This window comes from Apodemus sylvaticus, chromosome 9 (genome assembly GCF_947179515.1).
Source record: "Apodemus sylvaticus chromosome 9, mApoSyl1.1, whole genome shotgun sequence".
Taxonomy (NCBI): Eukaryota; Metazoa; Chordata; class Mammalia; order Rodentia; family Muridae; genus Apodemus; species Apodemus sylvaticus.
In genome coordinates this window covers 101,529,041-101,551,450 of record NC_067480.1, presented here as the reverse complement: position 1 = coordinate 101,551,450, position 22,410 = coordinate 101,529,041, and the positions used below count along the sequence as shown (strand labels likewise).

Sequence of the window (22,410 nt, the reverse complement as noted above, 5' to 3'; positions counted from 1 at the left end):
CTTTGAAATGAAAAGCATCATCACTATGGTAGTCAGGGTTCTCTCTAGAGAAGCACAACTTACAGAATGAATCTCTACATACATACAGAAAGGGGATTGAGTTGAATGACTTACAAGGTGTGGTCCCACTAATCCAGTGGTTTGCTATGATGATGGAAAGTTCAGAGTTCCAGAATCCACTCAGTCCACAAGGCTGGAGGTCTCAACTGGTCTTCAGTAGAGATGCTGGGATCCCGGTGAAGGAATGGACTTGCTAGCAAGGTGAGAGCAAGCAGGCAAAGAGGAAAAGCTCCTTCTTCCCTGTCTTTATATAGGCTTTGAGAAGGAGGTGTGGCCCAGTTTGGATTAGATTAGAATCTCTCCTGATTGGATGTCCTCAAGGCAAGATTGGGATTAAAGGTGTGTGTCTGCCTGCCTGGAGATGTGGATCAGAAGTGATCTAATTGCCCAGCAGTGGTGGCACACACCTTTAATCCCATTTAATGCTGGGATTAAACAAAACAAAGAACAAAACAGAAAACAAACACAAACCAAAACCAAATAAACAACAAAGACAAACAAACAAGGAAACCAAAAAGTGACCTAATCATGATCACCTCACGGCACATTCAGCACCACACCTATCAGCTTTTTGAAATTAGACCAGACCTCTTCTTGAGATGCTTTGCTAGCATGGTTGTTGTGGTTGTCATTGTTGTTGTTGTTGTTCTGTTTTTTTTTTTTTGTTTTGCTTTCTGCTTTCGACACCCATCGCAATGACCTCTTAAAAGACCCGAGTCAAATGAACTGTTTGCCATTCGAGTTGCAGTCACAGGCTGGCCAATGGTTAAGCAGATTTGTGCCTGCCACCATTTCCTGAATGGTTTAGTCTGTAAACATTCAAGGGGATTGAACTGGTCTGCCCTTGTATATGAAAACCCCAAATTCTAGTTTACTCCCAATGAGCAATGACACTATCTATTCCTTGCTAGTAAACTACATGGTCCCCAGATATCACTCTAAGACCCTGAGATGTAGAATATTTGCTGACTCCCAGGCAAGATTGAGAAACCTAGCTCTATTGAAGCACTGGAATATAATATACCATGGAAGTGGCTTTGAGGCCAGCTTTAATTCCACTCTCTTGGGTGACAACAATATTCGTAGGCCATACTTGTGAATGTTTTTAAGAGGCAAATACCATGAGCTTTGGCCTTCACTCTTGAGCCCAGACCCACAGAGACCCAAACTGTGTAAAGATTATTCTATCACGACTGATTGTGGCCTTTCTCAGCTCCACCCCACGCTTACCTGGCCATGGCCAGGTAGCTCTGACCCATATCAAAGGGGCTGCTTGCCCCTCTTCTCCCTCTCTCTCTCATCCTCTCATTCTCTTGCCCTCTTTGGCTCTTCCATTTTCCTTTCCGGTCCCCACTCCCTCCACATACGGTCCTGGCCAGCTTCTACTTCTCTCCTCCTCTCTGCCTCTTAACTCTCCCCATCAACTCCCTTCCCCATGCCCCAAAGAAACTCTCTTCCATGCTATACCATCCTGTGGGTGGTCCCTCTGGGTGTAGGGTTGCCTCTGCATGGGTCCACTGAGGCACGCTCTTCCCCCCACAGGCCCAGAGAATGCAATCTTATTCCACCTTCTACTTTGATGATTACAACAACCACCAAAGAAATCAGTCTCCAAGGTGAAGGTGAATTACTACTTTAGTACCCTAGAATGCCTGTTCCCCCACCCCAGCACACCTTTGCCTTTTAGTATGGCAAAGGTGAAAATGCTACCTTCAACACAACAGCAACAAGTAAAATGTATCCCCAAGATAAGTCAGGGCCAAAGAGGTCTGTTTCAGAGTTAAAAATCAAACTAAAACACACAAAAAGGCAAAAAGAAATTACATTAGATTGTAGATTTTATTTGAAAACAGGCAAGGAAAAGAGGAGAAATCCAAAGAAGCAAAACCCAAATCCCCCATGGTCTGCACAGTCCAGTTGCCAACCCTCCCTCCCTCCCTCCCCCTAGGCATCACAGATGAGGCTTCTGGGTCCCATTTCTCGCATGGATTTGCTCAGTCAGTGTCCATGCTTTCCATATAAGCATCCAACTGTGCGTCCAACCCCTCTGCAGTAAGCTGCTGCTTCGAGTTGCTGCTGGCCCCTCTAGCTTGTCCCTGGTAGCCTCCACTTGTCCCTCTCCTGGTGACTCCGGCACGCGAACCTCCCGAGCCAGGGTTTCTTGTCATGCCTCCTCTGTTGATGCTTTGTGCAGGTCTTGGTTGCATAAGGATCTGGGATGTGACGAGCTGGATCTTCATGCGGCGGCCATCCAAAGGCACACCATTGTACTCTTGCATAGCCTTCAGGGCATCTGCTTCCCGTTCAAAGTGCACCTCTGCTGTCCCCAAACTTTGTCCAGAGCGATCATAGTGCACGGTGGCTTTCTTCAAGGTTCCGGATGAAGCAAAGACTTCCTGTATATCAGCATCGGACACTGCAAAGTCCAGGTTGGACACAAGCAGCTTCCCACCGCTGTCCACGCTGGCTCCACCCACGAAGGCCCTGTGGACTAGGTCCTGCTGCCACTTGTCCCGACGTTGCTTCTGGTGGCTGTATGGTGCCACCCGGTTCCTGCCGCGCAGGGCCATGGCAGGCTGCTTCCTCCTAGGCTCACCACCGCCGCCTGCTTTGAAGCCACGGAAGTTCTGGTAGCCGGCCCCTCTGCGACCCCGGCCCCACCAGGGACCTCCTTGCTGCCTCCGGTTCAGCTTGATGATGTCATCCAAAGACATGTCCACTTTGTCGGCCATCGCCAGTGTGGATTCGGGCATCAGATCGAGCCCACCTGTTTTGAAAACAAAGGTTTAACCTTATGTTCAAAGTCTCTCCCTGGTGCTTTTAGCATAGTAAATCACTGAGCAACAGGGAAGAGGTCCTGAGAACTTGATGAGGAAAAACAAGAATTTTCAACAGGAACACTCTTTATCGACAAAGGTTTCAATTGAAACCATTACAGGTGGCTGTATCTCCTCCTGATTGTTTGGTAAGTGATAGAAGTGCTTAATTACATTTCTGGCCTACTCAGAGTGCTTCCTATACAACTCTTAACACCACACTTTCCAAACAACATTGGAAACATCTGAACAGGCAAACCCAATGAGCTGAGGCCAGTCTCTGGGAACCAGTACCTATCGAGGAGACAATTCACCCATCCAAGTCTTCTGAGCTCTACCTGACTCCTGTACCAACACACCACCAAACAAACCAGAAAGGAATTTGAGGAATTTGAACAGAAAATAAAATATAACCGCATTGTCCAGGTTTGCATAGGGGAACACTGTCACAAACAAAATAGAGTAAACTAAAGGGGAAAAAAAAAAGGTTCAGTGTGGTGGCCAATGCTTTTGATCCCAGCCCTCAAGAGGCAGAGACAGGAGGACCTTTTCAAGTTAGATGACATCCTGCTACTACACCTAGACAGCTCTAGACTGTCCAGGGCAGCCTAGTACGACTGAAACTAGAGAAAAAAAAAAAACAACAACAACACTATCTGTATATTTTATCTACAGAAGATAAAAACATGGAAACAATCATAAGTAGAAAGATAAGTATAAACCTCCAAAATACACAATTTCAAAATGACAACGTTACTTAAAAGCGAGTACAATATAGAGTTGAATGTTAAGTTTAAGTGTTGGGATTTTTTTTTGTTCACACCACAAATCATCATCCCCTATAAAGAGACAGGATAACAATGAAAGCAATGTTTGGGAGCTGTAACCTAGATGCCTAAAGAAAATACTGTGGCTAATTCTCTGTGAAACCCACTAATCTGACTGAAAGCTTCATTTTTTCATAGCCTTCTCCCAGAGTCCCTCTTACCTCTTAAATCAGTTGGCTTTCTTTTATGTAGGTATCGTGGGGGAACACGCTGTAGAGCAGAGGTGGCGTCCAACTCAGAGATCTGCCTGCCTCTGTCTCCCAAGTGCTTCGGTGAAAGCTTTTGACACCTAAAGAAACAGAACACCATCTCTAAACTCCTCCCATTAGATAGGAAAAAACAGAAAACAAAGAAACAAAGAAAGAAACAACAGCAGAGCCAAAAAATAAAAAAAATAAAAAAATGGACACACATCCCAAGATTCTGTGACTGCAACATAGGGGGAATCAGAGACTGTCCTCTAGAGGGGTGTCACAAAGACAGACAGCTACTACTTGTGTTTATTGCTGGGCATCTCACCCATGGCTGCACACATGGGTACTGCACGCAAGTACTCGGCCATGGAGACCCTCTTGGAACCCTCCTGGAAGGATCTTAAGAAGGAGAATAAAATGTATGGAGTGTATACTAAAAGAAGGAAGGCTTGGAGATACGGGGGGCTTAGTGTTCTAGACACTGGGCTCTGCCATCGATTCCATTGGAATGCAACTCACTGGGTCCCATTCTCAGATTCATCTCAGTGTCTTTAATGGTGCAGAGAGAGAACATTGGTTTGTTTGTTTGGGTTCCCTTTAAGACCTAGTCAGACTCTGTAGCCTAGTAGTTGATCTATGGCCCAGGCTGGCCTCAGAATCCTAGATTTGCTTAACTCCCTCTACAGAGTAGTGAGACATCAACCCATGGGCCACTATGCCCAGCTCAGAGAAATAGTTTTGAGACAAGTATCTTTCTTCTAAATCTTTGAAATGAAAAGCATCATCACTATGGTAGTCAGGGTTCTCTCTAGAGAAGCACAACTTACAGAATGAATCTCTACATACATACAGAAAGGGGATTGAGTTGAATGACTTACAAGGTGTGGTCCCACTAATCCAGTGGTTTGCTATGATGATGGAAAGTTCAGAGTTCCAGAATCCACTCAGTCCACAAGGCTGGAGGTCTCAACTGGTCTTCAGTAGAGATGCTGGGATCCCGGTGAAGGAATGGACTTGCTAGCAAGGTGAGAGCAAGCAGGCAAAGAGGAAAAGCTCCTTCTTCCCTGTCTTTATATAGGCTTTGAGAAGGAGGTGTGGCCCAGTTTGGATTAGATTAGAATCTCAGTCGATTGATCCTGATTGGATGTCCTCAAGGCAAGATTGGGATTAAAGGTGTGTGTCTGCCTGCCTGGAGATGTGGATCAGAAGTGATCTAATTGCCCAGCAGTGGTGGCACACACCTTTAATCCCATTTAATGCTGGGATTAAACAAAACAAAGAACAAAACAGAAAACAAACACAAACCAAAACCAAATAAACAACAAAGACAAACAAACAAGGAAACCAAAAAGTGACCTAATCATGATCACCTCACGGCACATTCAGCACCACACCTATCAGCTTTTTGAAATTAGACCAGACCTCTTCTTGAGATGCTTTGCTAGCATGGTTGTTGTGGTTGTCATTGTTGTTGTTGTTGTTCTGTTTTTTTTTTTTTTTTTTTTTTGTTTTGCTTTCTGCTTTCAACACCCATCGCAATGACCTCTTAAAAGACCCGAGTCAAATGAACTGTTTGCCATTCGAGTTGCAGTCACAGGCTGGCCAATGGTTAAGCAGATTTGTGCCTGCCACCATTTCCTGAATGGTTTAGTCTGTAAACATTCAAGGGGATTGAACTGGTCTGCCCTTGTATATGAAAACCCCAAATTCTAGTTTACTCCCAATGAGCAATGACACTATCTATTCCTTGCTAGTAAACTACATGGTCCCCAGATATCACTCTAAGACCCTGAGATGTAGAATATTTGCTGACTCCCAGGCAAGATTGAGAAACCTAGCTCTATTGAAGCACTGGAATATAATATACCATGGAAGTGGCTTTGAGGCCAGCTTTAATTCCACTCTCTTGGGTGACAACAATATTTGTAGGCCATACTTGTGAATGTTTTTAAGAGGCAAATACCATGAGCTTTGGCCTTCACTCTTGAGCCCAGACCCACAGAGACCCAAACTATGTAAAGATTATTCTATCACGACTGTTTGTGGCCTTTCTCAGCTCCACCCCACGCTTACCTGGCCATGGCCAGGTAGCTCTGACCCATATCAAAGGGGCTGCTTGCCCCTCTTCTCCCTCTCTCTCTCATCCTCTCATTCTCTTGCCCTCTTTGGCTCTTCCATTTTCCTTTCCGGTCCCCACTCCCTCCACATACGGTCCTGGCCAGCTTCTACTTCTCTCCTCCTCTCTGCCTCTTAACTCTCCCCATCAACTCCCTTCCCCATGCCCCAAAGAAACTCTCTTCCATGCTATACCATCCTGTGGGTGGTCCCTCTGGGTGTAGGGTTGCCTCTGCATGGGTCCACTGAGGCACGCTCTTCCCCCCACAGGCCCAGAGAACGCAATCTTATTCCACCTTCTACTTTGATGATTACAACAACCACCAAAGAAATCAGTCTCCAAGGTGAAGGTGAATTACTACTTTAGTACCCTAGAATGCCTGTTCCCCCACCCCAGCACACCTTTGCCTTTTAGTATGGCAAAGGTGAAAATGCTACCTTCAACACAACAGCAACAAGTAAAATGTATCCCCAAGATAAGTCAGGGCCAAAGAGGTCTGTTTCAGAGTTAAAAATCAAACTAAAACACACAAAAAGGCAAAAAGAAATTACATTAGATTGTAGATTTTATTTGAAAACAGGCAAGGAAAAGAGGAGAAATCCAAAGAAGCAAAACCCAAATCCCCCATGGTCTGCACAGTCCAGTTGCCAACCCTCCCTCCCTCCCTCCCCCTAGGCATCACAGATGAGGCTTCTGGGTCCCATTTCTCGCATGGATTTGCTCAGTCAGTGTCCATGCTTTCCATATAAGCATCCAACTGTGCGTCCAACCCCTCTGCAGTAAGCTGCTGCTTCGAGTTGCTGCTGGCCCCCTCTAGCTCGTCCCTGGTAGCCTCCACTTGTCCCTCTCCTGGTGACTCCGGCACGCGAACCTCCCGAGCCAGGGTTTCTTGTCATGCCTCCTCTGTTGATGCTTTGTGCAGGTCTTGGTTGCATAAGGATCTGGGATGTGACGAGCTGGATCTTCATGCGGCGGCCATCCAAAGGCACACCATTGTACTCTTGCATAGCCTTCAGGGCATCTGCTTCCCGTTCAAAGTGCACCTCTGCTGTCCCCAAACTTTGTCCAGAGCGATCATAGTGCACGGTGGCTTTCTTCAAGGTTCCGGATGAAGCAAAGACTTCCTGTATATCAGCATCGGACACTGCAAAGTCCAGGTTGGACACAAGCAGCTTCCCACCGCTGTCCACGCTGGCTCCACCCACGAAGGCCCTGTGGACTAGGTCCTGCTGCCACTTGTCCCGACGTTGCTTCTGGTGGCTGTATGGTGCCACCCGGTTCCTGCCGCGCAGGGCCATGGCAGGCTGCTTCCTCCTAGGCTCACCACCGCCGCCTGCTTTGAAGCCACGGAAGTTCTGGTAGCCGGCCCCTCTGCGACCCCGGCCCCACCAGGGACCTCCTTGCTGCCTCCGGTTCAGCTTGATGATGTCATCCAAAGACATGTCCACTTTGTCGGCCATCGCCAGTGTGGATTCGGGCATCAGATCGAGCCCACCTGTTTTGAAAACAAAGGTTTAACCTTATGTTCAAAGTCTCTCCCTGGTGCTTTTAGCATAGTAAATCACTGAGCAACAGGGAAGAGGTCCTGAGAACTTGATGAGGAAAAACAAGAATTTTCAACAGGAACACTCTTTATCGACAAAGGTTTCAATTGAAACCATTACAGGTGGCTGTATCTCCTCCTGATTGTTTGGTAAGTGATAGAAGTGCTTAATTACATTTCTGGCCTACTCAGAGTGCTTCCTATACAACTCTTAACACCACACTTTCCAAACAACATTGGAAACATCTGAACAGGCAAACCCAATGAGCTGAGGCCAGTCTCTGGGAACCAGTACCTATCGAGGAGACAATTCACCCATCCAAGTCTTCTGAGCTCTACCTGACTCCTGTACCAACACACCACCAAACAAACCAGAAAGGAATTTGAGGAATTTGAACAGAAAATAAAATATAACCGCATTGTCCAGGTTTGCATAGGGGAACACTGTCACAAACAAAATAGAAAACTAAAGGGGAAAAAAAAAAGGTTCAGTGTGGTGGCCAATGCTTTTGATCCCAGCCCTCAAGAGGCAGAGACAGGAGGACCTTTTCAAGTTAGATGACATCCTGCTACTACACCTAGACAGCTCTAGACTGTCCAGGGCAGCCTAGTACGACTGAAACTAGAGAAAAAAAAAAAAAACAACAACAACACTATCTGTATATTTTATCTACAGAAGATAAAAACATGGAAACAATCATAAGTAGAAAGATAAGTATAAACCTCCAAAATACACAATTTCAAAATGACAACGTTACTTAAAAGCGAGTACAATATAGAGTTGAATGTTAAGTTTAAGTGTTGGGATTTTTTTTTGTTCACACCACAAATCATCATCCCCTATAAAGAGACAGGATAACAATGAAAGCAATGTTTGGGAGCTGTAACCTAGATGCCTAAAGAAAATACTGTGGCTAATTCTCTGTGAAACCCACTAATCTGACTGAAAGCTTCATTTTTTCATAGCCTTCTCCCAGAGTCCCTCTTACCTCTTAAATCAGTTGGCTTTCTTTTATGTAGGTATCGTGGGGGAACACGCTGTAGAGCAGAGGTGGCGTCCAACTCAGAGATCTGCCTGCCTCTGTCTCCCAAGTGCTTCGGTGAAAGCTTTTGACACCTAAAGAAACAGAACACCATCTCTAAACTCCTCCCATTAGATAGGAAAAAACAGAAAACAAAGAAACAAAGAAAGAAACAACAGCAGAGCCAAAAAATAAAAAAAATAAAAAAATGGACACACATCCCAAGATTCTGTGACTGCAACATAGGGGGAATCAGAGACTGTCCTCTAGAGGGGTGTCACAAAGACAGACAGCTACTACTTGTGTTTATTGCTGGGCATCTCACCCATGGCTGCACACATGGGTACTGCACGCAAGTACTCGGCCATGGAGACCCTCTTGGAACCCTCCTGGAAGGATCTTAAGAAGGAGAATAAAATGTATGGAGTGTATACTAAAAGAAGGAAGGCTTGGAGATACGGGGGGCTTAGTGTTCTAGACACTGGGCTCTGCCATCGATTCCATTGGAATGCAACTCACTGGGTCCCATTCTCAGATTCATCTCAGTGTCTTTAATGGTGCAGAGAGAGAACATTGGTTTGTTTGTTTGGGTTCCCTTTAAGACCTAGTCAGACTCTGTAGCCTAGTAGTTGATCTATGGCCCAGGCTGGCCTCAGAATCCTAGATTTGCTTAACTCCCTCTACAGAGTAGTGAGACATCAACCCATGGGCCACTATGCCCAGCTCAGAGAAATAGTTTTGAGACAAGTATCTTTCTTCTAAATCTTTGAAATGAAAAGCATCATCACTATGGTAGTCAGGGTTCTCTCTAGAGAAGCACAACTTACAGAATGAATCTCTACATACATACAGAAAGGGGATTGAGTTGAATGACTTACAAGGTGTGGTCCCACTAATCCAGTGGTTTGCTATGATGATGGAAAGTTCAGAGTTCCAGAATCCACTCAGTCCACAAGGCTGGAGGTCTCAACTGGTCTTCAGTAGAGATGCTGGGATCCCGGTGAAGGAATGGACTTGCTAGCAAGGTGAGAGCAAGCAGGCAAAGAGGAAAAGCTCCTTCTTCCCTGTCTTTATATAGGCTTTGAGAAGGAGGTGTGGCCCAGTTTGGATTAGATTAGAATCTCAGTCGATTGATCCTGATTGGATGTCCTCAAGGCAAGATTGGGATTAAAGGTGTGTGTCTGCCTGCCTGGAGATGTGGATCAGAAGTGATCTAATTGCCCAGCAGTGGTGGCACACACCTTTAATCCCATTTAATGCTGGGATTAAACAAAACAAAGAACAAAACAGAAAACAAACACAAACCAAAACCAAATAAACAACAAAGACAAACAAACAAGGAAACCAAAAAGTGACCTAATCATGATCACCTCACGGCACATTCAGCACCACACCTATCAGCTTTTTGAAATTAGACCAGACCTCTTCTTGAGATGCTTTGCTAGCATGGTTGTTGTGGTTGTCATTGTTGTTGTTGTTGTTCTGTTTTTTTTTTTTTTTTTTTTTGTTTTGCTTTCTGCTTTCAACACCCATCGCAATGACCTCTTAAAAGACCCGAGTCAAATGAACTGTTTGCCATTCGAGTTGCAGTCACAGGCTGGCCAATGGTTAAGCAGATTTGTGCCTGCCACCATTTCCTGAATGGTTTAGTCTGTAAACATTCAAGGGGATTGAACTGGTCTGCCCTTGTATATGAAAACCCCAAATTCTAGTTTACTCCCAATGAGCAATGACACTATCTATTCCTTGCTAGTAAACTACATGGTCCCCAGATATCACTCTAAGACCCTGAGATGTAGAATATTTGCTGACTCCCAGGCAAGATTGAGAAACCTAGCTCTATTGAAGCACTGGAATATAATATACCATGGAAGTGGCTTTGAGGCCAGCTTTAATTCCACTCTCTTGGGTGACAACAATATTTGTAGGCCATACTTGTGAATGTTTTTAAGAGGCAAATACCATGAGCTTTGGCCTTCACTCTTGAGCCCAGACCCACAGAGACCCAAACTATGTAAAGATTATTCTATCACGACTGTTTGTGGCCTTTCTCAGCTCCACCCCACGCTTACCTGGCCATGGCCAGGTAGCTCTGACCCATATCAAAGGGGCTGCTTGCCCCTCTTCTCCCTCTCTCTCTCATCCTCTCATTCTCTTGCCCTCTTTGGCTCTTCCATTTTCCTTTCCGGTCCCCACTCCCTCCACATACGGTCCTGGCCAGCTTCTACTTCTCTCCTCCTCTCTGCCTCTTAACTCTCCCCATCAACTCCCTTCCCCATGCCCCAAAGAAACTCTCTTCCATGCTATACCATCCTGTGGGTGGTCCCTCTGGGTGTAGGGTTGCCTCTGCATGGGTCCACTGAGGCACGCTCTTCCCCCCACAGGCCCAGAGAACGCAATCTTATTCCACCTTCTACTTTGATGATTACAACAACCACCAAAGAAATCAGTCTCCAAGGTGAAGGTGAATTACTACTTTAGTACCCTAGAATGCCTGTTCCCCCACCCCAGCACACCTTTGCCTTTTAGTATGGCAAAGGTGAAAATGCTACCTTCAACACAACAGCAACAAGTAAAATGTATCCCCAAGATAAGTCAGGGCCAAAGAGGTCTGTTTCAGAGTTAAAAATCAAACTAAAACACACAAAAAGGCAAAAAGAAATTACATTAGATTGTAGATTTTATTTGAAAACAGGCAAGGAAAAGAGGAGAAATCCAAAGAAGCAAAACCCAAATCCCCCATGGTCTGCACAGTCCAGTTGCCAACCCTCCCTCCCTCCCTCCCCCTAGGCATCACAGATGAGGCTTCTGGGTCCCATTTCTCGCATGGATTTGCTCAGTCAGTGTCCATGCTTTCCATATAAGCATCCAACTGTGCGTCCAACCCCTCTGCAGTAAGCTGCTGCTTCGAGTTGCTGCTGGCCCCTCTAGCTCGTCCCTGGTAGCCTCCACTTGTCCCTCTCCTGGTGACTCCGGCACGCGAACCTCCCGAGCCAGGGTTTCTTGTCATGCCTCCTCTGTTGATGCTTTGTGCAGGTCTTGGTTGCATAAGGATCTGGGATGTGACGAGCTGGATCTTCATGCGGCGGCCATCCAAAGGCACACCATTGTACTCTTGCATAGCCTTCAGGGCATCTGCTTCCCGTTCAAAGTGCACCTCTGCTGTCCCCAAACTTTGTCCAGAGCGATCATAGTGCACGGTGGCTTTCTTCAAGGTTCCGGATGAAGCAAAGACTTCCTGTATATCAGCATCGGACACTGCAAAGTCCAGGTTGGACACAAGCAGCTTCCCACCGCTGTCCACGCTGGCTCCACCCACGAAGGCCCTGTGGACTAGGTCCTGCTGCCACTTGTCCCGACGTTGCTTCTGGTGGCTGTATGGTGCCACCCGGTTCCTGCCGCGCAGGGCCATGGCAGGCTGCTTCCTCCTAGGCTCACCACCGCCGCCTGCTTTGAAGCCACGGAAGTTCTGGTAGCCGGCCCCTCTGCGACCCCGGCCCCACCAGGGACCTCCTTGCTGCCTCCGGTTCAGCTTGATGATGTCATCCAAAGACATGTCCACTTTGTCGGCCATCGCCAGTGTGGATTCGGGCATCAGATCGAGCCCACCTTTTTGAAAACAAAGGTTTAACCTTATGTTCAAAGTCTCTCCCTGGTGCTTTTAGCATAGTAAATCACTGAGCAACAGGGAAGAGGTCCTGAGAACTTGATGAGGAAAAACAAGAATTTTCAACAGGAACACTCTTTATCGACAAAGGTTTCAATTGAAACCATTACAGGTGGCTGTATCTCCTCCTGTTTGTTTGGTAAGTGATAGAAGTGCTTAATTACATTTCTGGCCTACTCAGAGTGCTTCCTATACAACTCTTAACACCACACTTTCCAAACAACATTGGAAACATCTGAACAGGCAAACCCAATGAGCTGAGACCAGTCTCTGGGAACCAGTACCTATCGAGGAGACAATTCACCCATCCAAGTCTTCTGAGCTCTACCTGACTCCTGTACCAACACACCACCAAACAAACCAGAAAGGAATTTGAGGAATTTGAACAGAAAATAAAATATAACCACATTGTCCAGGTTTGCATAGGGGAACACTGTCACAAACAAAATAGAGTAAACTGAAGGGGAAAAAAAAAAGGTTCAGTGTGGTGGCCAATGCTTTTGATCCCAGCCCTCAAGAGGCAGAGACAGGAGGACCTTTTCAAGTTAGATGACATCCTGCTACTACACCTAGACAGCTCTAGACTGTCCAGGGCAGCCTAGTACGACTGAAACTAGAGAAAAAAACAACAACAACAACAACAACAACAACACTATCTGTATATTTTATCTACAGAAGATAAAAACATGGAAACAATCATAAGTAGAATGATAAGTATAAACCTCCAAAATACACAATTTCAAAATGACAACGTTACTTAAAAGCGAGTACAATATAGAGTTGAATGTTAAGTTTAAGTCTTGGGATTTTTTTTTTGTTCACACCACAAATCATCATCCCCTATAAAGAGACAGGATAACAATGAAAGCAATGTTTGGGAGCTGTAACCTAGATGCCTAAAGAAAATACTGTGGCTAATTCTCTGTGAAACCCACTAATCTGACTGAAAACTTCATTTTTTCATAGCCTTCTCCCAGAGTCCCTCTTACCTCTTAAATCAGTAGGCTTTCTTTTATGTAGGTATCGTGGGGGAACACGCTGTAGAGCAGAGGTGGCGTCCAACTCAGAGATCTGCCTGCCTCTGTCTCCCAAGTGCTTCGGTGAAAGCTTTTGACACCTAAAGAAACAGAACACCATCTCTAAACTCCTCCCATTAGATAGGAAAAAACAGAAAACAAAGAAACAAAGAAAGAAACAACAGCAGAGCCAAAAAATAAAAAAAAATAAAAAAATGGACACACATCCCAAGATTCTGTGACTGCAACATAGGGGGAATCAGAGACTGTCCTCTAGAGGGGTGTCACAAAGACAGACAGCTACTACTTGTGTTTATTGCTGGGCATCTCACCCATGGCTGCACACATGGGTACTGCACGCAAGTACTCGGCCATGGAGACCCTCTTGGAACCCTCCTGGAAGGATCTTAAGAAGGAGAATAAAATGTATGGAGTGTATACTAAAAGAAGGAAGGCTTGGAGATACGGGGGGCTTAGTGTTCTAGACACTGGGCTCTGCCATCGATTCCATTGGAATGCAACTCACTGGGTCCCATTCTCAGATTCATCTCAGTGTCTTTAATGGTGCAGAGAGAGAACATTGGTTTGTTTGTTTGGGTTCCCTTTAAGACCTAGTCAGACTCTGTAGCCTAGTAGTTGATCTATGGCCCAGGCTGGCCTCAGAATCCTAGATTTGCTTAACTCCCTCTACAGAGTAGTGAGACATCAACCCATGGGCCACTATGCCCAGCTCAGAGAAATAGTTTTGAGACAAGTATCTTTCTTCTAAATCTTTGAAATGAAAAGCATCATCACTATGGTAGTCAGGGTTCTCTCTAGAGAAGCACAACTTACAGAATGAATCTCTACATACATACAGAAAGGGGATTGAGTTGAATGACTTACAAGGTGTGGTCCCACTAATCCAGTGGTTTGCTATGATGATGGAAAGTTCAGAGTTCCAGAATCCACTCAGTCCACAAGGCTGGAGGTCTCAACTGGTCTTCAGTAGAGATGCTGGGATCCCGGTGAAGGAATGGACTTGCTAGCAAGGTGAGAGCAAGCAGGCAAAGAGGAAAAGCTCCTTCTTCCCTGTCTTTATATAGTCTTTGAGAAGGAGGTGTGGCCCAGTTTGGATTAGATTAGAATCTCTCCTGATTGGATGTCCTCAAGGCAAGATTGGGATTAAAGGTGTGTGTCTGCCTGCCTGGAGATGTGGATCAGAAGTGATCTAATTGCCCAGCAGTGGTGGCACACACCTTTAATCCCATTTAATGCTGGGATTAAACAAAACAAAGAACAAAACAGAAAACAAACACAAACCAAAACCAAATAAACAACAAAGACAAACAAACAAGGAAACCAAAAAGTGACCTAATCATGATCACCTCACGGCACATTCAGCACCACACCTATCAGCTTTTTGAAATTAGACCAGACCTCTTCTTGAGATGCTTTGCTAGCATGGTTGTTGTGGTTGTCATTGTTGTTGTTGTTCTGTTTTTTTTTTTTTTTTTTTTTTTTGTTTTGCTTTCTGCTTTCAACACCCATCGCAATGACCTCTTAAAAGACCCGAGTCAAATGAACTGTTTGCCATTCGAGTTGCAGTCACAGGCTGGCCAATGGTTAAGCAGATTTGTGCCTGCCACCATTTCCTGAATGGTTTAGTCTGTAAACATTCAAGGGGATTGAACTGGTCTGCCCTTGTATATGAAAACCCCAAATTCTAGTTTACTCCCAATGAGCAATGACACTATCTATTCCTTGCTAGTAAACTACATGGTCCCCAGATATCACTCTAAGACCCTGAGATGTAGAATATTTGCTGACTCCCAGGCAAGATTGAGAAACCTAGCTCTATTGAAGCACTGGAATATAATATACCATGGAAGTGGCTTTGAGGCCAGCTTTAATTCCACTCTCTTGGGTGACAACAATATTTGTAGGCCATACTTGTGAATGTTTTTAAGAGGCAAATACCATGAGCTTTGGCCTTCACTCTTGAGCCCAGACCCACAGAGACCCAAACTGTGTAAAGATTATTCTATCACGACTGTTTGTGGCCTTTCTCAGCTCCACCCCACGCTTACCTGGCCATGGCCGGGTAGCTCTGACCCATATCAAAGGGGCTGCTTGCCCCTCTTCTCCCTCTCTCTCTCATCCTCTCATTCTCTTGCCCTCTTTGGCTCTTCTATTTTCCTTTCCGGTCCCCACTCCCTCCACATAAGGTCCTGGCCAGCTTCTACTTCTCTCCTCCTCTCTGCCTCTTAACTCTCCCCATCAACTCCCTTCCCCATGCCCCAAAGAAACTCTCTTCCATGCTATACCATCCTGTGGGTGGTCCCTCTGGGTGTAGGGTTGCCTCTGCATGGGTCCACTGAGGCACGCTCTTCCCCCCACAGGCCCAGAGAACGCAATCTTATTCCACCTTCTACTTTGATGATTACAACAACCACCAAAGAAATCAGTCTCCAAGGTGAAGGTGAATTACTACTTTAGTACCCTAGAATGATTGTTCCCCCACCCCAGCACACCTTTGCCTTTTAGTATGGCAAAGGTGAAAATGCTACCTTCAACACAACAGCAACAAGTAAATTGTATCCCCAAGATAAGTCAGGGCCAAAGAGGTCTGTTTCAGAGTTAAAAATCAAACTAAAACACACAAAAAGGCAAAAAGAAATTACATTAGATTGTAGATTTTATTTGAAAACAGGCAAGGAAAAGAGGAGAAATCCAAAGAAGCCAAACCCAAATCCCCCATGGTCTGCACAGTCCAGTTGCCAACCCTCCCTCCCTCCCTCCCCCTAGGCATCACAGATGAGGCTTCTGGGTCCCATTTCTCGCATGGATTTGCTCAGTCAGTGTCCATGCTTTCCATATAAGCATCCAACTGTGCGTCCAACCCCTCTGCAGTAAGCTGCTGCTTCGAGTTGCTGCTGGCCCCTCTAGCTCGTCCCTGGTAGCCTCCACTTGTCCCTCTCCTGGTGACTCCGGCACGCGAACCTCCCGAGCCAGGGTTTCTTGTCATGCCTCCTCTGTTGATGCTTTGTGCAGGTCTTGGTTGCATAAGGATCTGGGATGTGACGAGCTGGATCTTCATGCGGCGGCCATCCAAAGGCACACCATTGTACTCTTACATAGCCTTCAGGGCATCTGCTTCCCGTTCAAAGTGCACCTCTGCTGTCCCCAAACTTTGTCCAGAGCGATCATAGTGCACGGTGGCTTTCTTCAAGGTTCCGGATGAAGCAAAGACTTCCTGTATATCAGCATCGGACACTGCAAAGTCCAGGTTGGACACAAGCAGCTTCCCACCGCTGTCCACGCTGGCTCCACCCACGAAGGCCCTGTGGACTAGGTCCTGCTGCCACTTGTCCCGACGTTGCTTCTGGTGGCTGTATGGTGCCACCCGGTTCCTGCCGCGCAGGGCCATGGCAGGCTGCTTCCTCCTAGGCTCACCACCGCCGCCTGCTTTGAAGCCACGGAAGTTCTGGTAGCCGGCCCCTCTGCGACCCCGGCCCCACCAGGGACCTCCTTGCTGCCTCCGGTTCAGCTTGATGATGTCATCCAAAGACATGTCCACTTTGTCGGCCATCGCCAGTGTGGATTCGGGCATCAGATCGAGCCCACCTGTTTTGAAAACAAAGGTTTAACCTTATGTTCAAAGTCTCTCCCTGGTGCTTTTAGCATAGTAAATCACTGAGCAACAGGGAAGAGGTCCTGAGAACTTGATGAGGAAAAACAAGAATTTTCAACAGGAACACTCTTTATCGACAAAGGTTTCAATTGAAACCATTACAGGTGGCTGTATCTCCTCCTGATTGTTTGGTAAGTGATAGAAGTGCTTAATTACATTTCTGGCCTACTCAGAGTGCTTCCTATACAACTCTTAACACCACACTTTCCAAACAACATTGGAAACATCTGAACAGGCAAACCCAATGAGCTGAGGCCAGTCTCTGGGAACCAGTACCTATCGAGGAGACAATTCACCCATCCAAGTCTTCTGAGCTCTACCTGACTCCTGTACCAACACACCACCAAACAAACCAGAAAGGAATTTGAGGAATTTGAACAGAAAATAAAATATAACCGCATTGTCCAGGTTTGCATAGGGGAACACTGTCACAAACAAAATAGAGTAAACTAAAGGGGAAAAAAAAAAGGTTCAGTGTGGTGGCCAATGCTTTGGATCCCAGCCCTCAAGAGGCAGAGACAGGAGGACCTTTTCAAGTTAGATGACATCCTGCTACTACACCTAGACAGCTCTAGACTGTCCAGGGCAGCCTAGTACGACTGAAACTAGAGAAAAAACAACAACAACAACAACAACAACAACACTATCTGTATATTTTATCTACAGAAGATAAAAACATGGAAACAATCATAAGTAGAATGATAAGTATAAACCTCCAAAATACACAATTTCAAAATGACAACGTTACTTAAAAGCGAGTACAATATAGAGTTGAATGTTAAGTTTAAGTGTTGGGATTTTTTTTTGTTCACACCACAAATCATCATCCCCTATAAAGAGACAGGATAACAATGAAAGCAATGTTTGGGAGCTGTAACCTAGATGCCTAAAGAAAATACTGTGGCTAATTCTCTGTGAAACCCACTAATCTGACTGAAAGCTTCATTTTTTCATAGCCTTCTCCCAGAGTCCCTCTTACCTCTTAAATCAGTTGGCTTTCTTTTATGTAGGTATCGTGGGGGAACACGCTGTAGAGCAGAGGTGGCGTCCAACTCAGAGATCTGCCTGCCTCTGTCTCCCAAGTGCTTCGGTGAAAGCTTTTGACACCTAAAGAAACAGAACACCATCTCTAAACTCCTCCCATTAGATAGGAAAAAACAGAAAACAAAGAAACAAAGAAAGAAACAACAGCAGAGCCAAAAAATAAAAAAAATAAAAAAATGGACACACATCCCAAGATTCTGTGACTGCAACATAGGGGGAATCAGAGACTGTCCTCTAGAGGGGTGTCACAAAGACAGACAGCTACTACTTGTGTTTATTGCTGGGCATCTCACCCATGGCTGCACACATGGGTACTGCACGCAAGTACTCGGCCATGGAGACCCTCTTGGAACCCTCCTGGAAGGATCTTAAGAAGGAGAATAAAATGTATGGAGTGTATACTAAAAGAAGGAAGGCTTGGAGATACGGGGGGCTTAGTGTTCTAGACACTGGGCTCTGCCATCGATTCCATTGGAATGCAACTCACTGGGTCCCATTCTCAGATTCATCTCAGTGTCTTTAATGGTGCAGAGAGAGAACATTGGTTTGTTTGTTTGGGTTCCCTTTAAGACCTAGTCAGACTCTGTAGCCTAGTAGTTGATCTATGGCCCAGGCTGGCCTCAGAATCCTAGATTTGCTTAACTCCCTCTACAGAGTAGTGAGACATCAACCCATGGGCCACTATGCCCAGCTCAGAGAAATAGTTTTGAGACAAGTATCTTTCTTCTAAATCTTTGAAATGAAAAGCATCATCACTATGGTAGTCAGGGTTCTCTCTAGAGAAGCACAACTTACAGAATGAATCTCTACATACATACAGAAAGGGGATTGAGTTGAATGACTTACAAGGTGTGGTCCCACTAATCCAGTGGTTTGCTATGATGATGGAAAGTTCAGAGTTCCAGAATCCACTCAGTCCACAAGGCTGGAGGTCTCAACTGGTCTTCAGTAGAGATGCTGGGATCCCGGTGAAGGAATGGACTTGCTAGCAAGGTGAGAGCAAGCAGGCAAAGAGGAAAAGCTCCTTCTTCCCTGTCTTTATATAGGCTTTGAGAAGGAGGTGTGGCCCAGTTTGGATTAGATTAGAATCTCAGTCGATTGATCCTGATTGGATGTCCTCAAGGCAAGATTGGGATTAAAGGTGTGTGTCTGCCTGCCTGGAGATGTGGATCAGAAGTGATCTAATTGCCCAGCAGTGGTGGCACACACCTTTAATCCCATTTAATGCTGGGATTAAACAAAACAAAGAACAAAACAGAAAACAAACACAAACCAAAACCAAATAAACAACAAAGACAAACAAACAAGGAAACCAAAAAGTGACCTAATCATGATCACCTCACGGCACATTCAGCACCACACCTATCAGCTTTTTGAAATTAGACCAGACCTCTTCTTGAGATGCTTTGCTAGCATGGTTGTTGTGGTTGTCATTGTTGTTGTTGTTCTGTTTTTTTTTTTTTTTTTTTTTTTGTTTTGCTTTCTGCTTTCAACACCCATCGCAATGACCTCTTAAAAGACCCGAGTCAAATGAACTGTTTGCCATTCGAGTTGCAGTCACAGGCTGGCCAATGGTTAAGCAGATTTGTGCCTGCCACCATTTCCTGAATGGTTTAGTCTGTAAACATTCAAGGGGATTGAACTGGTCTGCCCTTGTATATGAAAACCCCAAATTCTAGTTTACTCCCAATGAGCAATGACACTATCTATTCCTTGCTAGTAAACTACATGGTCCCCAGATATCACTCTAAGACCCTGAGATGTAGAATATTTGCTGACTCCCAGGCAAGATTGAGAAACCTAGCTCTATTGAAGCACTGGAATATAATATACCATGGAAGTGGCTTTGAGGCCAGCTTTAATTCCACTCTCTTGGGTGACAACAATATTTGTAGGCCATACTTGTGAATGTTTTTAAGAGGCAAATACCATGAGCTTTGGCCTTCACTCTTGAGCCCAGACCCACAGAGACCCAAACTATGTAAAGATTATTCTATCACGACTGTTTGTGGCCTTTCTCAGCTCCACCCCACGCTTACCTGGCCATGGCCAGGTAGCTCTGACCCATATCAAAGGGGCTGCTTGCCCCTCTTCTCCCTCTCTCTCTCATCCTCTCATTCTCTTGCCCTCTTTGGCTCTTCCATTTTCCTTTCCGGTCCCCACTCCCTCCATATACGGTCCTGGCCAGCTTCTACTTCTCTCCTCCTCTCTGCCTCTTAACTCTCCCCATCAACTCCCTTCCCCATGCCCCAAAGAAACTCTCTTCCATGCTATACCATCCTGTGGGTGGTCCCTCTGGGTGTAGGGTTGCCTCTGCATGGGTCCACTGAGGCACGCTCTTCCCCCCACAGGCCCAGAGAACGCAATCTTATTCCACCTTCTACTTTGATGATTACAACAACCACCAAAGAAATCAGTCTCCAAGGTGAAGGTGAATTACTACTTTAGTACCCTAGAATGCCTGTTCCCCCACCCCAGCACACCTTTGCCTTTTAGTATGGCAAAGGTGAAAATGCTACCTTCAACACAACAGCAACAAGTAAAATGTATCCCCAAGATAAGTCAGGGCCAAAGAGGTCTGTTTCAGAGTTAAAAATCAAACTAAAACACACAAAAAGGCAAAAAGAAATTACATTAGATTGTAGATTTTATTTGAAAACAGGCAAGGAAAAGAGGAGAAATCCAAAGAAGCAAAACCCAAATCCCCCATGGTCTGCACAGTCCAGTTGCCAACCCTCCCTCCCTCCCTCCCCCTAGGCATCACAGATGAGGCTTCTGGGTCCCATTTCTCGCATGGATTTGCTCAGTCAGTGTCCATGCTTTCCATATAAGCATCCAACTGTGCGTCCAACCCCTCTGCAGTAAGCTGCTGCTTCGAGTTGCTGCTGGCCCCTCTAGCTCGTCCCTGGTAGCCTCCACTTGTCCCTCTCCTGGTGACTCCGGCACGCGAACCTCCCGAGCCAGGGTTTCTTGTCATGCCTCCTCTGTTGATGCTTTGTGCAGGTCTTGGTTGCATAAGGATCTGGGATGTGACGAGCTGGATCTTCATGCGGCGGCCATCCAAAGGCACACCATTGTACTCTTGCATAGCCTTCAGGGCATCTGCTTCCCGTTCAAAGTGCACCTCTGCTGTCCCCAAACTTTGTCCAGAGCGATCATAGTGCACGGTGGCTTTCTTCAAGGTTCCGGATGAAGCAAAGACTTCCTGTATATCAGCATCGGACACTGCAAAGTCCAGGTTGGACACAAGCAGCTTCCCACCGCTGTCCACGCTGGCTCCACCCACGAAGGCCCTGTGGACTAGGTCCTGCTGCCACTTGTCCCGACGTTGCTTCTGGTGGCTGTATGGTGCCACCCGGTTCCTGCCGCGCAGGGCCATGGCAGGCTGCTTCCTCCTAGGCTCACCACCGCCGCCTGCTTTGAAGCCACGGAAGTTCTGGTAGCCGGCCCCTCTGCGACCCCGGCCCCACGAGGGACCTCCTTGCTGCCTCCGGTTCAGCTTGAGGATGTCATCCAAAGACATGTCCACTTTGTCGGCCATCGCCAGTGTGGATTCGGGCATCAGATCGAGCCCACCTGTTTTGAAAACAAAGGTTTAACCTTATGTTCAAAGTCTCTCCCTGGTGCTTTTAGCATAGTAAATCACTGAGCAACAGGGAAGAGGTCCTGAGAACTTGATGAGGAAAAACAAGAATTTTCAACAGGAACACTCTTTATCGACAAAGGTTTCAATTGAAACCATTACAGGTGGCTGTATCTCCTCCTGATTGTTTGGTAAGTGATAGAAGTGCTTAATTACATTTCTGGCCTACTCAGAGTGCTTCCTATACAACTCTTAACACCACACTTTCCAAACAACATTGGAAACATCTGAACAGGCAAACCCAATGAGCTGAGACCAGTCTCTGGGAACCAGTACCAATCGAGGAGACAATTCACCCATCCAAGTCTTCTGAGCTCTACCTGACTCCTGTACCAACACACCACCAAACAAACCAGAAAGGAATTTGAGGAATTTGAACAGAAAATAAAATATAACCACATTGTCCAGGTTTGCATAGGGGAACACTGTCACAAACAAAATAGAGTAAACTGAAGGGGAAAAAAAAAAGGTTCAGTGTGGTGGCCAATGCTTTTGATCCCAGCCCTCAAGAGGCAGAGACAGGAGGACCTTTTCAAGTTAGATGACATCCTGCTACTACACCTAGACAGCTCTAGACTGTCCAGGGCAGCCTAGTACGACTGAAACTAGAGAAAAAAACAACAACAACAACAACAACAACAACACTATCTGTATATTTTATCTACAGAAGATAAAAACATGGAAACAATCATAAGTAGAATGATAAGTATAAACCTCCAAAATACACAATTTCAAAATGACAACGTTACTTAAAAGCGAGTACAATATAGAGTTGAATGTTAAGTTTAA

The 22,410-nt window shown here is 45.8% G+C and overlaps 4 protein-coding genes across 4 annotated transcripts; all 4 read right to left on the bottom strand.

Annotated features, from left to right (window-relative positions):
* Window positions 1–688: 688 nt before the first annotated feature.
* LOC127692909 (THO complex subunit 4-like) lies at window positions 689–2,794 on the bottom strand. Its single transcript, XM_052193530.1, has 2 exons — window positions 2,119–2,794; window positions 689–734 (listed from the first exon to the last, which is right to left on the bottom strand). Exons 1-2 carry the CDS (start codon window positions 2,790–2,792, stop codon window positions 689–691), a joined length of 720 nt encoding a protein of 239 aa, XP_052049490.1. The 5' UTR covers window positions 2,793–2,794.
* A 4,202-nt stretch (window positions 2,795–6,996) lies between these two features.
* On the bottom strand, window positions 6,997–7,475 carry LOC127692910 (THO complex subunit 4-like; the record flags this gene model as incomplete). Its single annotated transcript, XM_052193531.1, has 1 exon — window positions 6,997–7,475. A coding segment is annotated over exon 1 (477 nt), but the record flags the coding sequence as incomplete, so codon positions are not given.
* Window positions 7,476–11,444: 3,969 nt separating this feature from the next.
* Window positions 11,445–12,173, bottom strand: LOC127693022 (THO complex subunit 4-like; the record flags this gene model as incomplete). The annotated part of the gene is made up of 1 exon (XM_052193702.1): window positions 11,445–12,173. A coding segment is annotated over exon 1 (729 nt), but the record flags the coding sequence as incomplete, so codon positions are not given.
* An 8,638-nt stretch (window positions 12,174–20,811) lies between these two features.
* On the bottom strand, window positions 20,812–21,540 carry LOC127692316 (THO complex subunit 4-like; the record flags this gene model as incomplete). The annotated part of the gene is made up of 1 exon (XM_052192531.1): window positions 20,812–21,540. A coding segment is annotated over exon 1 (729 nt), but the record flags the coding sequence as incomplete, so codon positions are not given.
* Between the last annotated feature and the right edge of the window lie 870 nt (window positions 21,541–22,410).